Source organism: Plectropomus leopardus, chromosome 6, assembly GCF_026936395.1.
Source record: "Plectropomus leopardus strain MGB_pleo_1.0 chromosome 6, ASM2693639v1, whole genome shotgun sequence".
Classification (NCBI taxonomy): domain Eukaryota; kingdom Metazoa; phylum Chordata; class Actinopteri; order Perciformes; family Serranidae; genus Plectropomus; species Plectropomus leopardus.
Genome location: NC_142181.1, coordinates 37,384,283 through 37,405,712, shown reverse-complemented (window position 1 = coordinate 37,405,712; position 21,430 = coordinate 37,384,283). Strand labels below are relative to the sequence as shown.

Here is a 21,430-nt window from a genome sequence, read left to right as displayed (position 1 = left end):
ATCTGGAAAATAAGATAGAGCTGAAATTGTGCGAAACATCATGTTCTCAGTGCCACTGTGTTCAACAAGGCAACACACACTCTGTAACAACAGTACAGAACAGGCAGCATGCTGTCTGCCCCTCCAACCCCCAAACCAAAACACTCTAGCGCTGCTTTTCTACAGTCCTGGGCTTGGCTTGGCTTGGCTTGGCTAGGTTTATTGGTTTGGTTTGGTATATCAGCTCATTTGCATTTCCATTTCAACAGTGCTATTCCTCTTTTAATTTTGTGTGGGTGTTCTGTGTGTTTTTCCATCACACAGCAGACAGGTAAAAGAAGCTCACCTGTCAGAGGTGAGCTGTGTGCAGAGTTGCAGTGAGAGTTTGCAGCTCTTCATCTAAATCTCATTGAGGCTGTTTCTGCTTTTACTTTCCTCCCTGCCGTATTAGGAGACTTTTTTTGAAGAAGAAGAAAAGCTGTTATAAAGTTACGCGAATTTGGTGATAAAAACATTTCATTATTATTTTGTCATTTAAAAGCTTTTGTTGTGAAGCAGCAAAGTAAGGAAATGTTGGGTTTTCAGTAGCAACTTAAAAGACTCCTGTAGGCTATATGGCTGAAAGCGAACATGAAACAGTAAAATAAAGTCTTAAGTACAAGCAGGACACAGGAGAGAAACTAAACCACAGATATTTATTTAAAAGCTACAAAAGCACTGAGAGCTGAACGCACAGAGACTTTAAAAAAAGCGCCTTTCTCTCTGTTCTCCTGCACAGATAAAAGCCTCATTCCCACGGCACAAAAATCCCACCAACACCCACTAACATCTGGCTTTTTATTGCAATGAAAATGCATATGATCAGCATTCACACCCAGATCAAATGACCCTGCAGTAGACAGTAATTTCAGCTCCTTTACCAATGAGATGCAATAATGCGTCAATAATTACTGTTGGTCTCCTCTTAAGCAGCGCTCAAACATTATTCCAAGTTAGTCTGCACTGAGTTTGAAAGAGAGACTGAATAAGTAAGAGATAAGAAAAAATAAAGCAAATTAACCCCTGAAAAGTTCTCAAAGACCTCTGTCCCTGCTGCTGTCACCTGTTTACCTGTTCTCTGGCCTGTCCGCGACATCACAAGGACACACCAACAAAACAACTTCTGATGCAATGGTGTGTTCACTGGCAGTGGAAACGCAGTCTATTGCCTTTATCGAGCAGGTTTTCCTGTATCTGAAAAACCTGTGTGCACACGCTAATTTTGGTGGGAAAGGGGTAAAAGATGACTCTTACAACACACAGACATTTGTCTCAGGGGGAGAAGGGGCCTTTTGGGGTTGGCTGCAGTCGATGGGATGTCACTGCTACCCACTTGAGGGCGGGCATTTTCGCTTTTGGAACTACTCTGGAGAAAGTCCAACTCACGTGCAGTTTGGCATGGCACAGCGCATCTAAACTGATGATGGAAATGCAAGTGTGCAGCATAGTTGACTTGGTACAGCCAAAAGTGGTGATGGAAAAACAGCATACCAGTGAGACTGGGAGACATGCTACGCAAAAATAACTATTTTTAGTACTGTAAATTTATCTAGGAGATGGCAAGAGAGTGGTAGATTAAAAAAAAAACCAACAGCATGTCACATCTGCCACACAACAGTAGGTCACATCAGTGGTAATACTTCAAACATGTCAACTCATTTACACTGACTTCACCCCAGTGTGTCAATCGGATGAACCAGATGAACCAGACAAGGAGCAACATAACGTTATCCCTGCAGCATTTAGGCAGCCATCACAAACTGATCCAAACAGGGCAAAAGAAATCAGGTGACTGTTACATTTAGCCACAGTTGTGAAACACAGGGTTTATGAAAATGGTTAACCCTTTGCCACCTGAACAAATCTTCTTGATTTCTTTAAATAACATGGGAGGAGGGCAATGAACAATGAAAAATTACCCAAAAACAGTTATAAAGGTTACAAAACATTACCTGAAAAATAGCAACAGAAAAACCCCCACAGTACAGTAAAATAAAATAAAATAAAATAAAATAAAAATAAACAAGGAAATGACATGAAAAAATTTGCAACTGATATACATATTTTCAATATATAATTTGAATAATCTTAAATATATATTTTGAAAATGTTCCTCTTTCTTTCTCTCGCTGTCTCTCTCTCTTTTTTTTTAACATTTTCAGGTTATTTCTCATCACCTTTTACCAATGTCTTGCGATTTGCTCCTTTTTCCATGTTTTTGAAGAGAATTAAATCTTTTTGCTCGTGTCTTTAAGGTTTAAATACTTGTAAAATGCATCTAAATGCAGCACAAGAAAAACTGATGTCAATCCAGGTTTATCCAAGCCCATCTACAATATCATATCAATATATTAATATTATTAATTGTTCCACTTTCTTATTGTATCGCCTTTTCACTGTTTCTACTGCTGCTTTATAATTGTCATGTTTCCAGACTGCAGCTGGTTTGTGACCTGGAAATTTATGGCATCCTGGATGGATCTGGTAATCTACGATTCCTGACTGTGGACTGATTTAACTGTAGTTTTGCGTACTTTTGCTTCTATTGTTTTAAAACTAAATCCATCACAGACTGAATGAGTTCACTGATGTCATCAGTGAGGTTGACAGTGATGTCCCAAAACTTGCTCCAGACTGGCCATTTCCTGACCTCAAGCATAACTGGGGGCAAAGGGGCAGGTATGGTCACTCTTTCTGAGGTGAGCAGGAACAAGAGTCCTTAATTGCAGAATCAGCATAAATATTAGCTGATGGAGGGCGACTGTTCTGGTCTGCACATTATAGGAGGGGTGGCAGTAAAGTGTCACAAAACAAACAGACACAAGGACGTAGATGCCAATGACGTTGGCACTCATCACCGACTAATATTCTTGTACAATCACAAACTCAAGTGTACCCTACCCAATGTCAACAAATAGCAGAGCCTGAGTATTTCTAAGAAAAGCTGCTGGCTGAATTTTTTCAGTGTGTTTCAGCACTTCTCTGTGTTGCTGTCTCTGGCTGCCGCAGTTGGCTCATATTGGTTTGTTGCCTAATTGCTAAGAAGTGAGATGAATTTAAAGAGGCAGGTGGTGACAGCAGCACATAGTGCAGCCTTTGTTTGTGACGCTGTATAGGAAGTAGTGGCTCACAGTTAGGAAAGCAATGACAACTTGAACTGTTTACAAAAACAAATGTTTTCTACAAGGTACTGTTCACACATTGGCTGCATCTCAAATAAATATAAGTGGACTTTGGACCTGATGGCTCGCTGCCAGATGAGGGCTGGGCTCCAAAACATTCCCTTCCAGCACAAAATATTCCAAAACAACTCTGATATAAATAGCCTCTTTGTCATCATAACCTTGTCACACTCATGTTACGTTAGAAGCTGTTTCACAAGGAACCCACTCTGCAGGCTGCAGGATGAAAGTAATTTATTATTCTGAGATATGAAAACTGACAAAACAATGCACACAAAAATACTCTGAACTACCAAGAGTCCATGTGAGCCAAATCAGCACTGTGTCTGGTTAGTGGTTCAGTTATTGCATCACACTACAGCTCCAGGAGTGGTTATGTAACAATATGGGGGATGGGATATGGCCAAACTAGAGAGGCCGACAGTGGAGAGGAGAGAGCGTGTGAGCGTGTGTGTGAGCGTGTGTGTGTGTGTGTGTGTGTGTGCCTGTGCACTGGGGAGGGGGGGAGGTTAAGCATTTGTGGTGAGCCAGTGTGCTTTTGTCACGCAAGCAACTAGCGTAATCAAGGGTATTCTGGGTAAACTGGTGTTTGGGAGCCCAGTCTGTGGCCAAGAGAATGACAGATGACTGTGTCAGTGACAGCAGCAAGAAAACAGTAACGACCTGCTGAGGACAAAAGGTCAGGATTGCTTTTTGTTTTTCAGTGTGACTCAGTCTTGGATAAAGAGGGGAGGAGTTATATTATTTTGCAGCCAGGTATACAATTTGTTATTACACAGGTATGCTGGTATGGCCACTTACAGTACACACACAGAACACTGTGCATAGAAAGGAACACAACATCCCATAAAAGTGCACTTGCATGCCAGAATGTAATGCGACACAGCAATGATGCACTTTGATATGAAGCGCCAAGACACTCAGTGTGTTTACATGATGTCAGATTAAGTCGAATTATTGTGTTAGTCCGACTGAAACTGGACTTTAAAAATTAAGTTAAAATTAAAGTAATTATTTCATCTGTATTTAATTTTTTTTAAGGCCTAGAGTTGAATTTAAGTCCACAGAAACATTTATTATGCAAGAGAGACACATGGTCTGAAAATCATGTGAGTGCGTTTGCTCATGCATATGTCCTGATCAAACATGTTAGACACTGAGTACTCCGTGTGTGTGTGTGTGTGTGTGTGTGTGTGTGTGTTTGTGTGTGTTTGTGTGTGTGTGCGTGCGCGCGCGCATGCACGCCTCAGTGAGCAGTAACAGTGTTTTTCTGGTCCTGGCCAGTTAAATGTCTGGAAAGCAAAGCTGTGTAAAGGTATGTGGAGAGAGGCCAGGAAGGTCCATACTGCAGGCTTTCTAAGAAAAAGAGCTTCAAAAGTCCCCTCTGAAAGTACACAAGAACATCTAATGTCCCTCCTTTTCTTTTTAGCCCTCTTCATGGAAGTCCTGCCTCAGTGCCTTGTGTAATTAGGACACACACACACACACACACACACACACACACACACACACACACACACACACACACACACACAGAGGGGTAACAAATCAAAACACTTGATGTAAACAGAGCTCCAAAACTACAGATAGATACAGATCTTATGATGGTATCACTACAAACACATCTCCTGTTATCTCTGCTGCCAGTTTAAAAAAATCTGAAACCACAGAGCTGTACTGAAGAGCAGGAAAGAGGAAAGAGAGAGCACTGAACACCTTATAATTAAAGCTGTCTACCTCACACTGCTGCCGCTTCCTTAACATTAACATCTCCATGAAGGAGGACTGGGAGCTGCTCAGCTGTGTGCTTAAGGCAGTCATTTAAAGCAGCTAACAAGCAGAGCTTCTCCAAACTAAAGCCAGAGTAAGGATTTTTCACGGTTGCACACTTACTCCCACATGTAGCCCTGCGTACTTTGTCAATGCACAGCCATTGTGAGAGGCAGACAGGTAGCTGGTACTTCCTCACCCACTGAAGCAGCTTGTGATTCACATACAGGTAGCCAGAGGTTTACTGCATTTAGAAAAGGTGTCAGGAGGCTATACAGGTGTACATGATTTAGTTTTATAAAATTTTTAACATTTCAAAATATTCTTAATGCTTTTATCAACTGGTCGAATCTTCTGATCAAACAACACATTCAACTCTGAAGACCCACACAAACTCTAATCACTTTGCACACAAAATGCACTTTTCAAATCAAGCTTTAAAAAATATTGTACATTAATATGATTTTATACTTTAATTGACTTTATATTTTTAAACCAACATCAGCCCTAATCATAAATGTCAAATTATTCAAATTTTGACCCTTTAACTGCCACGTTTTTGTCATGATGTCAGTAACACATTTTTAAAAAATTTTTTTATCATTACAGCCTAGGTTATGACATTAATTAGCAGCAACATTGATTGTGACAGTGCACCTGGTAGAATAGCATGTATTTTCTCCATATGCCAAATATAGTTAAAATGGCATCAAAAGGTGGAAAATAGTAAAAAAAAGACAAATTTAAAGGCAAAAACCCAGAATTAATGCCAATGCATGTTTTATGCCTTAATAGTCTTGCCACTTGGGGTAATCTTACCAAAATGTATGCCATATGCATGAACACAGCCACAAATATCAGAAAGTGAAAAATGAAAAGCGCATACATACGCAAAATAGTCCCTAAGGGTTAAAGGCACTTGCCTAATCAGTTTGCCTTACATTTGAGACCTAACCTCAGCCAAATAAAACCAATTTTAAACTCATAGATCCTACATACACTGAAAATCTGAGGTCCTGTGAAAGACTGTGGTTGTATAACTTCCTTGTACCACTGTAAGAGTTTTAAAAAATTTTCTCTGCACTACACAAACGTATGGTGGATGCCAATCTCCTCCAGTCAGGTCACAAAGTCTCAGAAGCATCGGTGTGGTGCTGTCTGAGCACCACTTCGTTTCTCCAAGTGAGGAAATAGAGTAATTGCAACAGGGTTGAAATTCATATACATCTTTTTAAGAATTAAAGATTCAATCATCACTAAAGTCTATGTCATGCAAGACAGCCAACAAAAACAAGAGTAATCATATTGACATTTGAGACGTGTTGATGGAACTCATACGTTGTGTAACATGCAAGAAAACATATCAGCTCTGACAGAACGTGGCACTCATCTGATGTTACAAAAAATGATATGGAAGATCTAGGAATCAGTGATTGTTGGAGATCCAGGAACCCATTTCACCACAAAATTTGTTTATATGCAGATGACTTCCTGTTATACTTAACAAATCCTCAACAGCCCCCCGTCCAATTATTCAATAAATTGGACAAACTCTAAAATTTCTAAAACTGCTATTTCTTAAAACCTCCCTCTGACAATAACAATGGGTAACATTAAATCCTTTGATATCAACATCTTCACCTAGCTGTTAGAGCTTTTACCTCTGAATTACGCACCACTACTAAAAAGCACTGTGGACTTCACCCACCTGAAAAACCGCCCATTCTCACCAACTGGACGAATAGCAGCTGTAAAAATGGCCTGATACCTATGACCCTGCTACAACCTAAATCCTATTGGTTCAACACCTTAGAATCTATCATAACTAAATTCTACTGGAGACAATAATACAGTGACTGAGTTCACTATTGATGGTAATGCCCTTATTTGGTGGAAATAAGTATTTTAAGCAAATTTCTCACAATGCCCATTTAATTTTATTCTCGGTATGAAATAACCTGTCAGAAACTTATATTTTCATGACTTGCATCTTGTCTGTCCTTTCCACTATCATCTCTAAAAACATATAAAAATGCATAGGCTGTCTCTAATCTGAACCACTGTAGTTTTCTCTTAACTTACTAACTTGTGTGCTTGGTAAAGAACTCACTGCAAATGAACACATTCTTTAAGGTTATGGACTCTTTTTTTCTTCTTCAATAGCACTTAAGGAACAAAAACAGCTGATTTAGTTGAATATAAAAATCAAGAGCCAGCTTTTAAAATTCCATTTATACTGTATGTTTCTCCTCACAGATGGAAACTACCTATTGTACTGTATCCTGCCTGCTGAGCTACATGAGCAGGCTGATGAAGGGATGAGGAGATGGGGAGAGGAGTGAAAGGATGGTTGGAGTGATCAGCAGGGTCCCTGTAGGAGGCTTACACAAACACAGGAAGTACCACTACTATGTGGAAAGTGCTTCATCATTAATCGTCAACTGCCTCACTCCCCATTTATCCCTCTGAATCTCCTTACTGGGAGAACACTCAAATGTAAGGGGTTTCATAGCCAATTCTGGACATCATATCAAACACTGCATTTCCACTCTGTCTTTTGGTAATGACTTTTGTGACAGAAAATTTGAACAGAACAGCAGTCTGAAGAAGGGAGACATTATGATTTTTCAGCACTTTTAACAGAACCACAGGTATTTTAATGTGTCCACACAGTAAGAAAAATAGCTTAAATTCAAAGTGAATCCAATAACTGACTGCTGGTTGCAGTGTTTCAAAGATGATTTGAAAACAACAAATACAAAATTATGTTTAACCCTTTCAAACATGGAATGACATCAGTTTTCTTGTGCATTCAGACGCCTTTCACATGCATTTAAACCTTTGAAACCGAAGCAAATTGGTTTGATTTCTTTAAAAACATGGCTAAAACAGCATTGAGCAACATGGAAAGAGATGTCCCCAAAAATAATAAGAAATTAGGAAAAGGTGACAGGCAAATGACCTGAAAATTAGTTTTTTCCAAAAGGGGAGAGAAAGAGAAAATATTAGCAGTTAATAATAATTTAAAAATTGAAAAAATGTCCAGAAAACTATTTTTTCATTATTGTTATTACAAGTGTTATCAGCTGTTTAAACTGTAACTTTAATTTATATATATATATATATATATATATATATATATATATATATATATATATATATATATATATATATATATATATATATATATATATATATATTCACTGTATTTCTTTTTGTTTCTTGTTTCTTCTTACTTTTTTTGTAACCTTTCTTTTTTTGTGCTAACCTTCAGGTAATTTTCTAGCAACTCATAACTTGTGACTTCTTCCTGTGTTTTTGAAAGAAATCAAGCTCAGGTTTGCTCAATTTGCTCAGGTTTCAAAGGGTTAAACTTTGTGGCTGCCAACAACTGTATAAAAGCATTCAGTCTCCCACACCCACCATAATCAAGAACGAGCAACCCAACAACACACAGTGCAACATCATTAATGCACTACAAACAGCATACACGGCACCAGTGATAAATGCTACAAATAGTAAACTGAAAAATACACTAATTCTGCCTCCAGCAATGACTGTTTATTTTTACAAAATATTTTTTTTAATCCAGTAGCATGTGAAAGTGGATGTGTCAGGAATATGTGATATGGGATGCCAAGCTCCCAGCCAGAGGACAAAGGGGATTTGATCAGTGCTCATCTAATATCTGAACATGGGCCTGTCAGACAGTGTGCTGTGGCCAAAAACAGTACAACAGGTTTGTCTGAGTGAAGAAGTCTTGTTCTGAGAATGGTACAATGCAACCAGTGCAATGTTTTAATAATGTTTTGTTTTTGTTTTTTAGTTTCCGGAACATTCTTCTTTAAGTTCAGTTAACATCCTCTGTATACAAAAAAATATTCATTTGTTTTTGTTTTGTTTTTTGTTAACATATCACATGACATTACATTTTCATATCAAATGTTCTGTAATGTCAGGCCTAAATAACATGTTCTGAATGTTGCTTTGAAATGTCCTTTGTTCTCATGTAACATTGTGGGAATGTTTTAGAAAGGACACTATGATCTGTCGCCTCTCTCAACATCACCAAAACAGCCTCAGAATGTTGCAGTTGCAGTTAAAACATTACATTTTAGTCAGCATTCAACATTTCAGGAACATGATTTAAAATAATAAACATCCTTAGAACATTCTTTGAACATTAGATTAAAATGTTTTCCTAAAACATTATTGCAACTTGTAGGGAACATTCCCACAACACTGGCTAACGTTAGCCAGTGTTGTGGGAATGTTCCCTGCTAGCTGGGATTTCAGCCCCTTGGTGTTTGTTTGTTTTTGTTTGCTCAGAGAAAACAAAGGGAAATTCCTACACATAAAATTCATCTCCATAATTCCTTTTTAAAATATCAGGGCAGTACTTATGGTGCACTTACACACACACACATAAACACAAACATAAACACACACAAATGCTGTGTATACACTAGCAATGTGACTGAGGAGGAATAACCAATGTGGATCTTTCAGATCAATTAGAGAAGTGGCTATGGTTTGCATGCTTTATATTTCTATTTTTAGCAAAAGTGTATAATGCAGTGTGGGACTCAAACTAATCTTGTCTTGACTTTAACCAAATAAACCCCTCAACTCTTGTCTTGTCTTGGTTTTGATTTACTCTAGTCTTGGTTGACTTGGTTGACTTGGTCTCAGCTGAGGTGGTCTTGAATGCAACACTGCAAATCAGTGTGGGGCTTCATCACATGAGCACTATACTGTAGAGCATGATGGCACTGAATCACAGTGCAATAGTAAGTCCCCAAATAACCCAGCTGAACCCTCACTAAAGCAGTGAACTGAACTCGGTACTATGCAGTATCACGGCTTAGGGCAATAATAATATAATCCTGCTTGAACTGTGCAATACACTAACAGTGCAATATCTATTTATTGCACTGTTGTTACAGTTTAGTTTGTATGAGTTGTTGGGTCAATCATTTTAATCGTTTTTTATCCATTCCCTTTATACCACTGAGAGAACTGCCACTTAACTTTCATTGTATAATGACAATAAAGGCATTCTATTCTATTCTAAGTCACGAGAGACAGAGGGTAGCCTCATTCAGCATTAAAGTGAAGGACGAGCCATAGCAACATTGATCCTCCTCAACCATTTAACTCAAGTTTTTCTTACACTGGCTCCAGACACTGGAGCAGACCAGCTCTCAGAAAACCTGCTCGTCTGCTCCTCAAAGATCCACAGCGCAAACATCACTCAGTGGAGATTAATACTGAAATACTATTGAATACATCATTCTCCATTAGGTGATAACAATTTGATGCAAAACAAGAAAAGAGAAAAAAAAAACGTACCTGGACATCGTAAAGTGCCACAATGTTTTCATGTTGCAGCTCCTGAGTGAAAACAGGACAGAAAAATACATACATGCGTTAGCAGGAGCGTGCACACTACAGCAGTTAATGGAACCACTCATATTTCTATCAGGGACATCGAGGCACCTTCCTGTTAAAGGTCCAGACTCACACAAGGTCAGTGTCAGATCATTCTTTAAATACACTGAGGAGATAAGTGAGAGGCAATTAGTGTCATGCTGACCTTCAGGATTTTGATTTCTTTGCCAAGAAGGATCTGGGACTTGGACAGGTTCTTCTTATTAATGCTCTTGATGGCAACCTCCCAATCGGTCTTCTGTGGAACAAAGAAAGCAGGATGGAAAGGAAAAACGATTAAACAGCAGCTTCATCCCACTGTTCCTGTAACATGTCCCCTTAACTAATATCAAAGATATATGAAACTTATGTCCACCGCAACCATTCTTTTACAGATATTTAGTCTGGCATGCAACTAGTTGATTTTTTTGTTTGTTTTTTAACTGTAATATCTAATAGTAATTACCCCTACGGCACCCATTTGATCTCCTTTTTTGTTTTTTGGTAATCACAAAATATATGACTATACTTGACCAAAGGAAATACCTCCCCATAGGAGGTTGTAGTGCTTCTTCAATATTATTTTTTTATTCAAAAAATTGTTTCTTTTTAATACTTCCATGTAATGTGACCCACCTCAGTGTGACTCACATTAAATATCAAAATGTATCACTTCATAGAGCTCACCTCATCATAAGGGATTTCAGTGTTTTTTCAATTTTTTACAAATATTTTGGGAAAAAAATGTTTTTTCTTTTTATAAAATTTTCTTTTAAAATAACTTCTAATGTCACAATTAGTTTAATTCATATTCAAAAACAGCATTGAACAGCTGTTGTAATTATAAGAAGTCAGTAGATGAAGTGTGAAGGTCATTATTCAGTCAGTAATTTCAATTAAGGAATTAATATGAATAAATATTCATAAAAATAGAAGACAAGAATTCACCAAAGGCAGAAAGTCCTAATATTTTCTTTAAATAATTCCGTATTAAGTTTGCTGAGTGCTCAAAATGTTCCCATGACCATAAAAATCTGAAGTAGTTAACTGTACATTACTGTAACTTTTAGGGCCGTCAGCATTAAAGTGATGATCGCGATGCAATGAAGGTCCTTAATTAACATGTTAATTTTTTAAATCTTGTTAATCGCCGGCCAACATTTCTGTCTTTAAGAGGCTGTACCGGGCTGAGTTTTAAAGCTCAAGTGATAGTACTGGAATCTTAACTAGAAGACCTGAGGAATCCAGAGGAACAGTGCTTCAAAGTTTCAAAGAAAAACAGCATGGTCATTTCACAGGGGTCCCTTGACTTCTGACCTCAAGATATCTGAATGAACATGGGATCCATGAGTACTGTTGGAATGCAAAATAATGGAATGAAAAACATGCAATTATAAAATAGGATTGTTTGCCATTACCTATAGAAAATCTGTCTTTAATCGCAACTTTTACAATGAATTGTTTGACAGCCCTAGTAACTTTGGTTGGATCCGGCCATGATCACGGTGGAATTACAGATAAAGAGGGAGAAATACACCAAATGGTGCAGTAAAAAATGTGCAGGTAAAAAATGGTGCATGTAATTTCACAGTTTTAAAAGTTAGATGCACCAGTGCATACAGTGCATGTACACAAAAAAAGTATTTCAAGCCCTGCTAGAAGGACAGAAGAAATTCTAGCCGTGCCAGTAACACCAGGCCACTTGGGTTTCTGACAGCTAGGCCAGCCTGGTGCGCTGAATGACACGTTGAATGACGAGGCACTCAGATGACAGCTAGAGCGGGAGCCAACCTACTTCCACTAAAAGCTAAAAGAGAGGAGAGGGGCCTATTTTTTCACAAGGCTGAAATAATGTTTTCAGATGAGCTTGTGGAGCAGGTATAAAAAGACTTGCAGCTCACGTGAGCTTAGAGGCTCTCAGCACATGTGCTGCACACGCAAATACCCAACTAAGGACACCGATATAGACCCAGGGAGGACTGTTTGTCTCTGCGACCTTGAAACAAACACGCAGACAGTATGGACAAATACAATCAATATGGTAAGTTAGGCAGGATCCCAGGAAAGGAATCCTCTCAATAAAAATACATGCTTTCCAAATGAATCTAGGTTAAAAGGAGATATTCTTGTTCAGCAGAGCACTCCGCCTAATGCCTGTCATAGAATCTAGCACACAAGCCCTCGACATGAGTCTGTGTGTGTGTGACACACTGCCAACAGAGCTGCATCCATACCCCGCTCACTGACAGCCTGCCCAGCCAAGTGTGACTGAGCTGCCGACACTACACCCATAGAAAAAAAATGTGACCCCGCTGGCCCCTCATGTAATGCTGCAGGAGGAGGAGGTGTGTGTGTGTGTGGGGGGGGGCTGAGATATTCTATCAAACCAAACTGATGGCTCGCTAGTGCACAGCGTAATGGAGAGTTAAGCAGTGCAGAGTAAGCAGTTATCCTCTGCTCAGAGTCATGCTGTAAAGACACAAGCATGATTTCATTTTCCAGAATAATGCATAATCTCATTTATGAATCACAGCCGATTACAAAGGTGTGAGCAACACAGAGATTAACGTCAGCACGGCTACATCCAGACACTGGCCCAAGGTGGAGGATGAGACGGAGCAGAAGGCTATCACACCAAAAGAATATCAACATACTTTATATCTTATTTGGGCAATTTCAGAAATTGTGATTTTTAGCAAATATGATCCCCAAAATGTGGAAATATACTTGTCCATACAGAAAGCATGTCGTTTCATACAGAGTAGATATGAGATATGAGTGGGTGGCTTCAGCTAACTAACATTTATAACAGAGTTGGAAGAAGACAAGCAAGTTTGGCTGTAACTTAATAACTGGTATTTGACATTAAACCCTTAAAACTGGAGCAAATTGGTTTTATTTTATTTTAAAAACAAGGGGAAAAGGTGATGAGCAGCTTAACAAGAACTGGCCCAAAAATTTGCAAGAAATTAGTAAAAAGTACTGGAAAATTAATTGAAATTAGTTTAAAAATAAATAAATAAATAAAAAGAAACAAACAAACAAAAAAAGTTAAAAAAAAAAAAAAGAAAATGTGTTAATATTTTGATTAGAAATATATTTTTTTCCCTAGATGGTTTTCCCTCAATATTTTAAATAACACTTTCAATTTACTAATTTCTTGTGATTTGTGGAATTTTTCTTACCAAAGCTGCTCGTTGCCTTTTTCTCCATGTTTTTGAAAGAAATCTCACCAGGTGGTGATCTCAGAGATGATTTCAGTCTAGGTTGATTTGGCATAACTGCAGTTACTGGTGGTAACAGTAAATGCAGTTTAACTCTACAATAACTATGAATTGTTGTTTTAATATAGAAGTCAGGCAATAACTGGGATTTTTTTCATCATTCTGTGAGCTGATGCTACACAGTGCCTGACTTTGCAGACAGCAGTGCACAGTGAAATTTGGAGATGTGTGCAGCTCACTGTGGCTGCTGCTCACTGCTCCATTACTACCTGCAAGATTTCAAACTGATCTGATGTCAAATATGGTGAAAATGACTGCAGTGCTAGCAAAGGTGCTCATCTCACCCACAAACACATAACATTTCCTGTGACAACTTCATAATAAAAGTCAACTAATTTTTTACCAGTAAAATGCTTTTAATGTGAAGCTGCAGCAGCAGGAAATGTTTGGGTTGAATTAGCAGTAACTTATACAGTATTTTTTCCAAAACCATTGCCCCGACACCCAAAACTGCAATATATATTTCTGTCTGATTGGTCCTCTCACAATTTCATTAAAGCTTTGAGGAGGAAGAGATCTAAGTATCTGATATATCTGGTATATATATATATATATATATATATATATATATATATATATATATATATATATAATAATTGGGTGCTTCTATGAATTTATTTTGGGATAATCACTGCCTATACTGAAGCAGAGGCTTGGCAAAAATCAGTGTGGTAAGAAGGAAAAACTTGAAGAGTTTGATAAAGTTTATTATCCATTGTTCTTATCTAGAAAGAAAATTGTAAATTTATAAATACTTTACAAAGTTGCAGATGGTCAAGATCTTGCAATAAATAGTGTGTTATAAATAAATGTTTATGATACTTACATGTTTTGTTTGGCAAGATAATGTTCACAAATAAGCACTACTTTTAGGATTTTTGAAGCATAAATGCAACCACTAGAAGTAAAAAGCTCACATCAGGCTATAAGCAAAGTACACTACAGATGCATGATCTAACGTCACCACCACAGCATGGCTGTAAAGCTGTGTTTGGCATTCTGTAGTCTCATTTAGCCACCTGATAGCAACCTTCTTTTTAAAACACATAAAAGCTTCAGATTTCATAGTGGGGTAATTACAGACGTTTTATGTTGTAGAACAAAACATGAGAGTCTCTTCAGCTTGTGTTAACCACAGACCTTATTTCAGACTTCTAACCAAAAACACATAAAAAAAAAAAAAACAGACTTTGAGACAAGGGAACTGGAGGTGCTCAAAGGCTAACTCACTTCTTAGTTTAAGGACTCATTCCTGGGGCACTCTATAATCTGTGAGATCAGTTTTCAAATTATGTAAATCAGGGCAGTAGACTAGAAACCCAATAAATAAACATTGTTTTTGGTTGGTGGCTGTTGCTAATATTCAACAATGAAATTGGATTTGGGCATAAAATTCCATCTTATTGAGTATTTTTGGCATTTCTTGTTAAATCTGTGTACTGGAAACACCTCACAAAGTCAAGAACACAACTGCTGCTGCAATTAGCTGATTGTCTTGCCTTATCTCTGATAATATTTGCATATAAGTCTTGATATTACATTGTAACAGGAGCGCCTCTATGTAAAATCCAACTCTGCCCCAGCAATGACACAATCCATCACATCTGGTGCAAGTAGGTGGCTCTAACCTTCATGTTACTCCAAAATGGAAATACTCCTATAAGTAGACTGAATGGCATACAGCTGATAGGACTTATATGCAATTACGGCATGCCAGGACCATTTTAACAATACATGAAGGCATGTGGGCAGTTGACTGATGTGCTAGATGCACAGATTCCAGTGGCGACTGACTGACTGTTTGCAGGGCTACATTCAGCTCAGTTTTCAGGCTTTGAGCTAGTTATAGACTGCTGCTCTGCCCAGGCTCCAGCAGGGAGTGTGGGGATGCTCGGAAATTCATTGAGGAATTTGGAGCCATCTGTTTCACACCAGTTGCAATGGGGACAATGTGATGTCATCTCCTGCCTCTCTGTCACACATACACAAACAAACTCCCCATTCCATGTGACAAATAACACACTCCAATCAAATGTTATGACAAAATTCAATTTCTGAGCATTATGTTAATAGTGTAACAGGTTCCAGTGCTTCAGTATGGATGAACCTTATGCAGCTCTTACATAAGAGAGGCTTGTTCCTTAAAAAGGCAAAGGCAAAACACTGCACCCAATCCTCCCTCCTGCCTCAGTACGTCAGCAAGTCATTCACTGCTGCCTGACTCATCCTTTCATGAATGAACCAAGCAGCATAAATACATACAACTAACATCAGGCTGATAAAGGAACACTGACATCAAATGCATGTCTTTACAGTGCATCGCATTGGATCTAGTCAAAAAAGTGGCGACATATTACCACCACTGTCAGTAGCTGATTATTACAGAGCAATAATAAGCCACTGATAGGCCACATATGCTGCTGCAGATCTGCAGTCTGCACTGCCACTCACTGACCCAGATTTTTAAATGAAGCTGCCCCATTTTATCCTGCAAAAGAGGAGAGAGAGGCAAGACAACACCGCAGCCAAGTGATGGATTTACCTTCCTGTGTCTCCCTTTGAACACCACAGCAAAGGCTCCATGTCCAACCAGGTCTTTCCTGCTGTACTCAAAATCTCCCACAGTCTCCATTATGACGGGCTGGTGGTCCAGCTGATGTCAAACGTTGTTGGTCTCTTCAGAAAATAATCCCAGAGCAGATGATGCTGTCGGTCCTGGTAATGCTGCTTCCTGCACTACGGATTTACTTCATGACAGGCTGCTCTGATGTTCCTTATTGCATAAAGACGAGATGCAGTGAGGACATGATGCATTCACGTGCCTTCTAAACAAGTTGTTTGTAATGTCACACTGGACAGACGGCTCTGAGCATGGCCAACGACAATCCTGAGCTGAACTGTATGGGTGCCAGCTGTCAGTCTTTGACCCAGTTGGATAGCTGCAATCCAGCTTTACGTTACCCTCCGCTACCACACTGTGTGTCCCCGGTCACCTAACCTGTTCAGAGGGACAGTTTAACGTTACATGATTCCACCCGAGCTGGACATGACCATGCAAAGACAGGAAGCGTCTGCAGACAGCGAGCTATCTGTTAGCCTGACAGTGACATAACCCTGCGGCTACACCGAGCGTCATAGCTGCTGCCCACGGGAGCTCTCTGCTAACATCTTAACGATAATATGCAAATCACTTATACCTTGTTTAGTGATGCTAAAAGTAAATTTATCTTCGTCTATCTAAAATACAAGCTGTAGCGACCTATGAAGCTAGCCAACATCCGTCCACAGCCACTGTTAGCATAAAATATCCAAAGGATGCAACGCAAATGTCAACACAGAGCTGTTGTTTATCACGAGTCCTTGTTTTGTGTCTTCTTCGACGAGACGTCCGAGTCCACGAGACACATTTCTGTCCTCTTGAAAAACACTGCCGTTCCCCCAGTGAGCACTGATTTCATCCGTGAAACATAAAGAACACTTGGTTGTTTCCTTCGTCGTCAGCTCTGACAGGGTAGCTAACGGTAATGTTAGCTCGCTGGTTAGCCGTCACCTTCAGTTACATTCAGTTCCACATGAAGCTACTGTACGTTAACCTGCTAAAATAAACAGTCATGTATTTAATCTGTATGCAGTAACATTATGACAGAGCGAGGCTCCTGCCGTCCGGACGGTCACTGAAACAATCATGGAAATTAGTGCCATGTTCTCGCTTTAAATCCTATCCTTCCGCGGAGACCAGAGTTATCCTTCCGCAGCGAGGGGTAGTCCCTCTGCTGAACCCGCCTGAGGACGCCTTTATTTTATGTGTTGTGTTTCATTGTTTTGTACTGTATTGTATTTTTTTGTTCGTTTGTTTTGTTTTTAACCGCATTTTCTACATTATCTTCATTTTTGTGCATTTTTGGACGGTCAGAATTATTAAAACGATGTGTGCAAAGTGTCTTGGGATGCCCACAAGTTGTCAAGGGCTTTAGTTAGTGAAGAAGCATCTGATAATATCTGTGGTGTATTATGTATATTTCAGACATTTACTTCTCTGTTTTTGCATTTTTATACCTTTTGCAACAAAAAGAACTTGGGGGGAATAGGAAATAACCCCAAAATTAGCAAAAACTTAGTAAATGTTGGCCTACAAGACAATTGCCGAAAAATAAAAAGCGCTGTATATTTTTTGTCAAATAATTTTAAATATATACTTATAATACATATAAATAAAGTTTTTTTCCAAGTTAATAGACAATGTCAATATCATAATTATTATTATTATATTAGCAATTTTATAATTCTCTCTCTCTCTCTCTCTCTTTGTCCTTTGTCTTGTCACCTTATACTGTTTTCTTGCTCTTTGCAGGACATTTCTTGACAAGTTGATCATTGCTTTTTTTCCCATGTTTATGAAAGAAATCAAGCCAATTTGCTCAGGTTTCATTGTTTTAAATGCTTGTGAAAGATGTATGAGCATAGATCAAGAAAAGTGATGAAGGTAGCCAGGGGTGTTTCTAGGATTTGAGGACATTGGGGGCTTAGGGGTGTTTTGACAAACAAGCTCCAATTTAATGCTTTGTATGTACTCTGGCACCTTATTTTCCCTTAAAAATGTCTTTACCCTTTCCAGAATAATTATGATTTGATGTTTTAAAAAAATGATTGCCATCAATAAAACTTTAGTGACTAAAGTTGGTGAATTGTAACTATTTATTTAAGTGCAAATAGGAACAGAATGATTATTAGACCCAGGGCTTTTTATTATTATTAGGCTGATTCTTTTTTAAAACATATTCATAGCCTACATATTTAGATCTGGGACTATTTATAAAACATTCAGGGCTCAAGCCTCGGCCACCAATGCCTAATGACACCACTGGAGGTAGCCTTTACTGTGTAGGATCCTTGGTTACTGTTTGTTAACACACTTGCCACCAAAAGCACCTTGTGCGGCATTTTACCTCTTTTTACATTTTTTTTCAGCGCTGGACCTCTTATGTACCTGCTGCTGACAGTCTGACACCTGGTCACTACCTCTTTATAAGGTCCTGACCTCACATGGGCACTGTGGGGGTACACACCCATAAACATGTTGGAAACATCAGTGAAACAAACAAAGGGAAAACAGAGAAGCGCTTAACAAGTTAGTCTACTGCTCACCACAGTGTACACTCTGTGTTTAGATGTGACACCCTCTGCTGGCTGACAGCAACATGACAGCAAACTTTTTGTCTGCAAGCCACCCTGACACTGAGCAAAATCTGATCTGAGAGGGCAAAATAAACCTTCACAACTGTAGTGAGGACACAAAGGTTATTTATGGAGTTACATTCTTCAGTTAAAATGTATTATGGTGCTATATTACTGACTGATTCCAGTATGTTCAGATAAATACTGACGAAAAATAAGGTCCTAGTATAGATATTTGTGCCTGTATAATATCTTACTTTTGGGGAATAAGTATGTTTGACCTTTTGTAATTGAACAAACTATATCAAACTATTCCATGCATTAGTCATCATAATCAAAGAGCTGATCAAAGAATCAAACATGATCAGTAAACCAGACAGAGAATCTGACAAAGCATACATCCGTACAGAATGCTGCACACACAGCTTGTTAATACTCTGTATTCTGATGTTTGATAGCCAGTCCTATAGAACAACTAGTAGGTTTTTACTACTAAAAAAGGCTGAAATTTAAAAAGGTACTACAAATGTTACATTTCAATAATCAAAAATATTTTCTACAGAGGGTCACAGATCTGCTTGCTCTGAGGTATTACATTAACTCAAACCTCCATCAATAAATCAGAAAAGGTAACTTTTTTTAACACTTAAATCATCGTGTAGCAAAGCAAGCAGACACAATTTGACCGATTATTTATTATTAACACAGCTTTTAAAAAAGGGGGCAGCAGCACACCATCTGCTGCACCAGTACTTCCCCTCTGGTAGAGTTTGAAATAGTGTGTGCTGCTTGTCTGAGAGGTCCATCTTTCCTCTCTATGGGGCCACAGTTCTGCCTGTTGCACAAATCGCAAGAAACTGTTAGTTAGATTTTTTTTTAAGCAAAGGAAAAATGTCAAGTTAAAAGTTAATCTAGGGAAAATCTCTTTTTACAATTACATATTTAAAATGATGTTACAGAATTATTATTATGTATTTTTAAAGCACCTTTTCAAAATCTAGTTCGCCTTGTTTTTCGTCAGTTTTTTGTTTTGATTTTTTGTTTGTTTTGTTTTTTTTTTGGTTTGGTTTTGTTCTTTAATTAATTTTCAAGTATTTTTTGTACTTACTAAATTCTTGTTATTCTTGAGTCATATCTTCATTCATTACACATAGCTATCTTCCCATGTTTTTAAAGAAAAATCAAGCCAATTAGCTCAGGTTTCAAAGGGTTAAATCCTTAAAATTTTCTTTAGTTCTTATGAAATGTATTTTTTTATATTATTAGTCGTGTATTCATGACACATAATGAGGACTATAGTGTGATTTGAATACGATTTCTTATTCATTATAGGATTCACAGTTGGAATTTTTGTATTAGATTGTACAGGAGCACCAATAACTTTTACCTTGTGACTGCATTATGAGGGGTGTGTCAATAGATGTGTTCATAGTTCTCATAGTGTGTTTGTGTGTTTGTGTGTGTGTGTGATATGTGTGTGTGTGTGTGTGTGTGTGTGTGTGTGTGTGTGTGTGTGTGTGTGTGTGTGTGTGTTCAGGAACTGGAAGCTGGTGACTCTAAACAGCTACACTGATAATACACATGAAGTGTACATTGTTAACAGTGAGTTTCTTTGTTTCACTGACGTTTAGCAGCAGGTTGATGTGAGGACATCCAACCACAAGTTGTCCCCTCCTCTGTTAGGAGCAGCAGTGGGACACATCTCTGTCACACTGTTGCTACAGCAGACTTTCTCACAGTGTTGGTACTGAGCTGAGAAGGATGAACAGAGAGCAGAGGAGAGGGCTGAGCTCCATGCTGCTACTGTGTTGGACTCTGAGCTCTTGGCTGAGGACAGAGTCCAGTGTTCTCTGCAGAGTGGACTGTTTTTATGTAATTCATGTAGTCCAGGTGATATGTGACAATTATGTTCACTTTTTCATAAAAGCATGAAACTTGGTAAACTTGTACAGTTTGAGGCCCTAAAAATGTTCAGAAATGGAGCCATCGCAAAAACACCTCATGGTGGCCACTTTTCTTTCAGCCATAACAGAAGAGTATATTTTTCACACTATCTCATTTTAATACAGATTAGATTATGCCAATCCCAATGTTTTATTACTCAGGGATTACCATGATAACATCCCAAACTGTTCAGGTAAATAATTAATGGTGAATTCAGTGAGGTGAAAAGGAAATTACTGTATCTGAGAATTTAGGCTGGACTCTATAATATCATGTCTATTGCATGCAACTGTTGGTCATAAAAACCTAAACCTTTTGTGCATTAACAGGGACTGTAAAAGGAACAATATTTAATATGACATTAACAACTTAAAAGAAAGTATGAAACACAAAGATGCATGACATGATATTATAAAGTCCAGCCAAGGTTCTCAGATACTCTGATTTCCTTCTCGCATCACTGAATTCATTATTAATTATTTACCTGAACAGTTTACAGTGTTGTATTTGGTACCATTTTAATCATTGGCCATTAAAACATGGAGGTAGACATCACCTGTTTTGTGTTAGCATTTTGTTTCAGGAGATACAGACAAAAATACATTATTCAGTTATGGCTGTCATGAG

At 38.3% G+C, this 21,430-nt stretch overlaps 1 protein-coding gene across 1 annotated transcript in view; it reads right to left on the bottom strand.

The window, feature by feature from the left end:
• ulk2 (unc-51 like autophagy activating kinase 2) overlaps positions 1–17,363 on the bottom strand; it is a 51,913-nt gene extending 34,550 nt beyond the window's left edge. The window contains exons 1-3 of the mRNA XM_042486259.2: positions 16,227–17,363; positions 10,567–10,659; positions 10,323–10,364 (exon numbers count right to left, since the gene is read on the bottom strand). Coding sequence (XP_042342193.2) covers positions 10,323–10,364; positions 10,567–10,659; positions 16,227–16,316 — 225 coding nt within the window. The 5' untranslated portion in view covers positions 16,317–17,363. The remainder of the gene's footprint in view (positions 1–10,322; positions 10,365–10,566; positions 10,660–16,226) is intronic.
• Positions 17,364–21,430: the final 4,067 nt, after the last annotated feature.